This window comes from Lactuca virosa, chromosome 6 (assembly GCF_052849685.1).
Source record: "Lactuca virosa cultivar CGN04683 chromosome 6, Lactuca_virosa_CGN04683_v6, whole genome shotgun sequence".
Taxonomy (NCBI): Eukaryota; Viridiplantae; Streptophyta; class Magnoliopsida; order Asterales; family Asteraceae; genus Lactuca; species Lactuca virosa.
Genome location: NC_136431.1, coordinates 136284480 through 136290572, shown reverse-complemented (window position 1 = coordinate 136290572; position 6093 = coordinate 136284480). Strand labels below are relative to the sequence as shown.

Genomic DNA, 6093 nt, shown 5'->3' with positions numbered 1-6093 from the left:
TTAAGTGTTGCTCCATATTTAAGAAACCTTATATCCCTTTTGGATCATCTTTATCAACCATCATTCCCTCTTCAAACCCTAGCTTCAATTCGAAGTTGTTTGTGTGAGCTTTGGGAGCTTATTGAGTGATTTTTAGTGCATATTGTTGAGGAAGGAGACTAGAGAAGAATGAATGGTTGCTTGCAAGCTTGTAGATCCAGAAACCTTTCCTATTTGTGCAACTTTTTCAGGTATAAAGTTTATACCTTGATGAGTTTTCTATTTGATCTACATGGTTGAAGTTTTATGAGCTTTTTGTCCCCAAGATTGGACCTTTATGAGCTTGGAGAACTCTAAGGAATTTTAGTTGTCCTTTCATGCATTTTAGGACCTGTAGATTCATAAAAATGGTTGCTTGATCATTCCCTATGGCTCATGCATGAGTAAAGTAGCTTAGAGTGTGTTGGAAGTTAAAGTTTGTTGCATTGGGTCCTTCCTAGCCATGCAAAGGCTTAAAGTCAACGACTTTATGGATTAAGACACATTAGGATGGTCAGATCTGAAGTTGGGTTAATTGTCTTAAAGGATTAAGACAAAAAGTTGGTGAGAGTGAAAGCAGACGGAGTACGTCGAGCGTACTCCTGGTTACGCCCCGCATAGCCGGTTCCGTCCCCGATGGGTCACTGGTCGCGTTGTACACCCCGCGTAAGGAAGTGTACGCCCAGCGTACGCGCTGGGCAGTTGATTTTCGTTGACTTTTGACTTTTGGTCAAGATTTAGGGTTTTGGACCATGAGAAGGGCAAAATGGTCTTTTTGCCCTTCGAGAACTTAGTTATGGGATTTGGACTCATGAGTTGAGCTTTGGAACTTAAATATTAATTGGGGTTAATTATTTCGTTGATTAGGCGGAGTCTAGTTCCGACAGTTCGGGTCTGAGATTTACTTGTCGTCAGTATCAGGTGAGTCTCCTCACTTATTCTTACATGTGTGGTACAATAATTGTATTTGTGATGACCATCATGGTCTACTGTTATTCTATATTATGGTGTTATGTATGACCGAGACTGTAGATTGTCTCCAAGATTGCTGATAACCCATAGGGCATGCTGTTGCCCACTGGGACTGTTGATAGTCCCCGAGGTTGCTGATAACCCATAGTTGTGTTATCTATGTTGTGTTGTATGTAGTATCTTGGGGAACTCACTAAGCTTCGTGCTTATAGTTATTGATTTATGTGTTTCAGGTACTTTTGACGACCACAGGAAGACGGAGGTCTGATTGTACACACTCGTTGGGAGGATTGTTACTGGGACAATTTAAGAAACTCTAATATTTTGTGATAATGGTTGTTTTGGATAATTATGTATTTGATAACTTGGTTTGTGAAACTTGTTTTTAGTAAATTAAAAATGAAAAATTTGATCTAAAGTTTGAGGTGTTACATTTTACCTCTCATTTGTTGTTGCAATATATGAATTTTGAGATTTTCTATTGGTTGAAACAACTAACTATCAATAATAAACTTCTAGCCAAAAAATATTATGTGTTCTATTTTGTATCATCAATGTGATAATTGACATATTCTAAATTGTGGTTGTTGCTTTTTTTTGTGACTACTTCTACCATTCATTTTTTCATTTTTTTTCTAAACACTAGCAACCGGTACCAATCAGTAATAATAAGACAATGTGTTGTTGGATTTCATTTTCAATCCTTCTTAAAGTTTCTTGGATTTTTTTTCCATTGGCTCTGCTTATGGTTTGCTAATATTGATTGTTCTTCCTTGTACTTGCTGGACTATTTTGCCATTGGTCCTATTTGTGTGTAAAAGAATATGTGAAGATACAAAATGTGAAGATAACATGCAGATCAACATTCTTTTCCAATTAGAACTATATATGTAATGTGATTGCTAAAAAAAATAAGAGTAAAATTGTAATCTTGTTGTTTTTCTTTATTTTATTTTATTTTCCTTCCAACTCGGAAACATGTTTTTTTTTTAAATCTTCCTTGCATTTCTTTCGAACGCGAACACGAATAAGTTAATCATTTTCTTCCTCTTCTTTTCTTTTCTCTCCATATTTTCCTTCACTTTCTTTTCTTTCCATTAATAAACTTGGAAAGAGTTAAGTTATTTTCCGTCAAATGAATTTTGTAAACTATAAAACCTCATAGCAACACGAAATACAATTTGTCATGTTAACATTGACAAATCTATGTGGAATTTATTATTATTTTATTTTAATAAGATGGATTAAACCGTAGAGAAAACCTAGCAAATGGATCGGTCCCAGTTAAGTTATAAAAGGAAAGCCTGATCCTCTTCACTTCATATCTTCATTTCGTATCTGCTTATCGAGAGAGGCACCAGCAATGGCTTCTTTGATCCACAAGCACTTCCTTCCTCTTTGCAAATCCAAGTCCAACTTTTACCCAGACGCCCCTTTCCTCAATCGTCCTGCACTTGCTTTTTCGCTTGGTCTCAAGAAACCCTCCTTCTCCTCCTTCCCATGTAGCCCAATCGTGTGTAAGGCTGTTTCTGTGAAACCACAAGAGACTCAAGTCGAAGGTCTTAACATCGCAGACGATGTTACTCAGGTTCCTTTGCGCTTATTTCTTGCCTATTTCCCCCATGACTACATCATTTCCTTTGGTCTTTTTGTTTATTTGCTGCTTAGACTTGTCTCTGAATAAATTAATGAGATCTACAACTTCATAACCTATGTGATTGGTCAAGTTTTTGTGTATTTATGACAGCTTATCCAACCAACAACATTCGTTTGTGGTAGAACGAAGCATGTGTATCAGAGTGGTTTTGGAAATGAATTTGGTCAACTATGATAGAGATGTCAATGCTTAGGGTTTTAACCAATTCTTACTCTACTGCCTTATTGAGTTAAAGTCCTTATGAAATTGGTATGGTGTTTATAGATATTAGCGCAATCCTGTGACCTCTTGGCTAGTACTCTAATGAAATTGATCAGTAAACATTTGGCATCGGAGTGGATAGTTTTTGTCCTACTGTTGTGCGTCCCCAAGTATAGTTTGTGTTGAAACTATGCAAGCAATATATCGTTTTAGGTTCAGTGAAGAACTTCATACAAGAGATTATGTATGGAAAGAGGATCATGTATCCTTGATAAAAATTTAGTCTAATACATAAAATGGAGCCTTTGTTAGTCATTAGAAGTATCTAATTCAAGTTACATCTTTTAAAAGAGTCTTGTTCAGAGTCGCTGAAACAGCAATTGGGATTTAAGGTGTGGGGTGATTTAATTCTAAAGGCTGCTTTTGGAATTTCATTCTCGGACAATAAAAATATATCCTCATTCTAAGCTAATGGCTTGTTAATTTCTTTTGTGTTGTGATAATGCAGCTTATTGGAAAGACTCCAATGGTGTACTTGAATGACATTGCAAAGGGATCAGTTGCTAATATTGCTGCCAAGCTTGAAATTATGGAGCCATGCTGTAGTGTGAAAGACAGGTGAGAGATAGATTAAACTGCAATGTGTTTAGACTTTAGACATACATGTATTTGTTTTTCAAATTAAATTGTATGATGTCTTCTGTAATAGTGTAATACGATCTAAAAGATTTCAGCATTATCTTAATAAAATTGTATTCTAGTACTGAAAGGCCTGTTAACTTTTTTTGGCTTCAGGATAGGAAACAGTATGATAACAGATGCTGAAGAAAAAGGACTTATAACACCAGGGAAGGTAAAAAAAAAAGTTACAATTTTGAGAATGAGAAGATGAATTGAGACAGTAATTTGGATTGTTTCCAGAGTATATTGGTTGAGCCTACAAGTGGGAACACAGGCATTGGGCTTGCATTTATAGCTGCTTCAAAAGGGTATAAGCTGATCTTGACAATGCCTGCATCAATGAGTCTGGAGAGAAGGGTTCTTCTAAAAGCATTTGGAGCGGATCTTGTTCTCACAGACTCCTCAAAGGGCATGAAAGGAGCAGTTCAGAAAGCTGAAGAAATAGTCAACAGCACACCCAATTCTTACATGCTTCAACAATTTGATAATCCTGCTAATCCAAAGGTAAGTAATTTTTTAGTTAAATCATTTATTTGTATGTCTTACATTTACATATTAACATACAACTTGTGTGCAGGTACACTTTGAGACAACTGGCCCAGAAATCTGGGAAGACACCAAAGGGAAAGTGGATATATTTGTTGCAGGGATTGGAACTGGTGGAACTATATCTGGGGTTGGCCGCTTTCTCAAAAATCAAAATCCTGATGTTAAGGTAGGTAGCTTAACAGTTTATATGACTTTTTCTTAAATTCAAATATATATATATATATATATATATATATATATATATATATATATATATATATATATCCTGTTGGTTTATATTTTACCTGATGAGATTAAACTTATCAGGTGATTGGCGTGGAGCCTACAGAGAGTAACATATTGTCTGGTGGAAAACCTGGTAATTCCTAAAGATAATCTTTAGTTTGTGATTCCAAGTTTTGTGTTTTTTTTTCTAGCTTTTATTATGTGATAACTGCAGGCCCTCACAAAATTCAAGGGATTGGGGCAGGTTTTGTACCAAGGAACTTGCATCAAGATGTGCTTGACGAAGTAATAGAGGTCTGGTTTCTCTTCCCTATGGCTATCTATTAGTATGGTATAATCGTAAATAAGCATTCTAATAGTTTATATATGAAAATGTTTTGGATCATTTACAAGAATGCAAGTCTTTACAACTTGAACAAACCAATTCCAAAAAAGCTTTCTATTCATTTCATGTGGTTGCTAATGCGTTTTATGGACACTACACTAATGTACAAAAAGTAAGGTATGATCGGTTGATACAAAACCCTTTCTTTTATCAAACTTTTCCAGATTTCCAGTGATGAAGCTGTTGAGACTGCAAAGCAATTGGCACTCCAAGAGGGCTTGTTGGTAAGGGTTTTTGGTGGATTTTCTTATTTTGTATTTATTTCATTTTGGTTTTAAATTAGTGGAATGGTCCGTGTCGTGTGGCTTAACACTTTTTTTTTTTTTTTTGAAGGTGGGCATATCTTCTGGAGCAGCAGCAGCTGCTGCCATCAAGGTTGGAAAGAGACCTGAGAATGCAGGAAAACTTATTGCAGTATGCATCTCACACCCTTACTTTTAACACACATATATACAGGCACATGGTTGCTTAAAATCGACTAGTTTCTTCAAAAAAAAAAAAAAAAAAAAGTTTTTCTTCCAGCAACTTCCGAGCTGACCCACAGCGACCTGGTGTTTAAAAGTCAGGTGGTTGGCACAAGAAGCGGAATTGAAACTCCCAAGACTTTGGTAATGAAACTTGAAGCATTGACCATATCTCTAAATTATGTAAATAAATGATTGTTGCAGGTTGTGTTTCCTAGCTTTGGGGAGCGATACCTATCCACAGTTCTTTTCCAGTCAATCCGGGAAGAGTGCGAGTCAATGCAAGCAGAGCCATGAAACCAAGTGTGTGAGTGTAGTGTGTCTTTGGTTTTTGATCATTTAGAAGTCTCGCCCAAAGGACATGGTAGAGATCCAGCAAACAGGGGCTCATCATTTATTACATGTTTATTTATTTCTTGGAGTTAGGAAGTAGGATTTGCAATAAAGCATAGTCCTTAATATGGCTGGCTATGCACCAAATCATTGTGTTTTCTTTAATCTATGTTTTAAGCACAAGATAATGAGATTTCGCATTCATAACAATTACATGAATCGTCGGTTCTGCCATTTTGAAACTTGTATGTTTGGTAAAATGATAATTTTACCCTTACTCATAATTTTTACCCTTTTTCATAGTTCAATGACAAAATTACATAAACGGTCCTTATGGTTTTTTATGAATGTAATCATGTGGTTTTTAAATCTTGCATGGTTGATTCCTATGGTTTCATTGTATGTTTGGTAAAATGATAATTTTATCCTTAGTGATCATTTTCATTTTTTTTTCTTTTATATAATTTTATTTGAAAAAAAACAACAAATTGACACCTACCCTCAATCCCATCTCCAACCCTACTATCTAACAATCCCTTAACCTACCACCTACATGCTATCGTACACTATCCATTTCTTCCACCAACGACCTCTTCATATTCGTTGCA

The 6093-nt window shown here is 35.7% G+C and overlaps 1 protein-coding gene across 2 annotated transcripts; it reads left to right on the top strand.

Annotated features, from left to right (window-relative positions):
• Window positions 1–2296: 2296 nt before the first annotated feature.
• Window positions 2297–5719, top strand: LOC145120616 (cysteine synthase-like). Of its 2 annotated transcripts, none has more exons than XM_079056414.1 (10): window positions 2297–2578; window positions 3357–3466; window positions 3644–3701; window positions 3770–4033; window positions 4107–4244; window positions 4385–4436; window positions 4548–4597; window positions 4853–4912; window positions 5022–5102; window positions 5357–5719. In XM_079056414.1, exons 1-10 carry the CDS (start codon window positions 2354–2356, stop codon window positions 5447–5449), a joined length of 1131 nt encoding a protein of 376 aa, XP_078912540.1. In that variant the 5' UTR covers window positions 2297–2353; the 3' UTR covers window positions 5450–5719. The 2 variants fall into 2 exon arrangements, with proteins under 2 accessions (XP_078912540.1, XP_078912539.1); XM_079056413.1 differs by having other exon boundaries at window positions 4518–4597.
• Window positions 5720–6093: the final 374 nt, after the last annotated feature.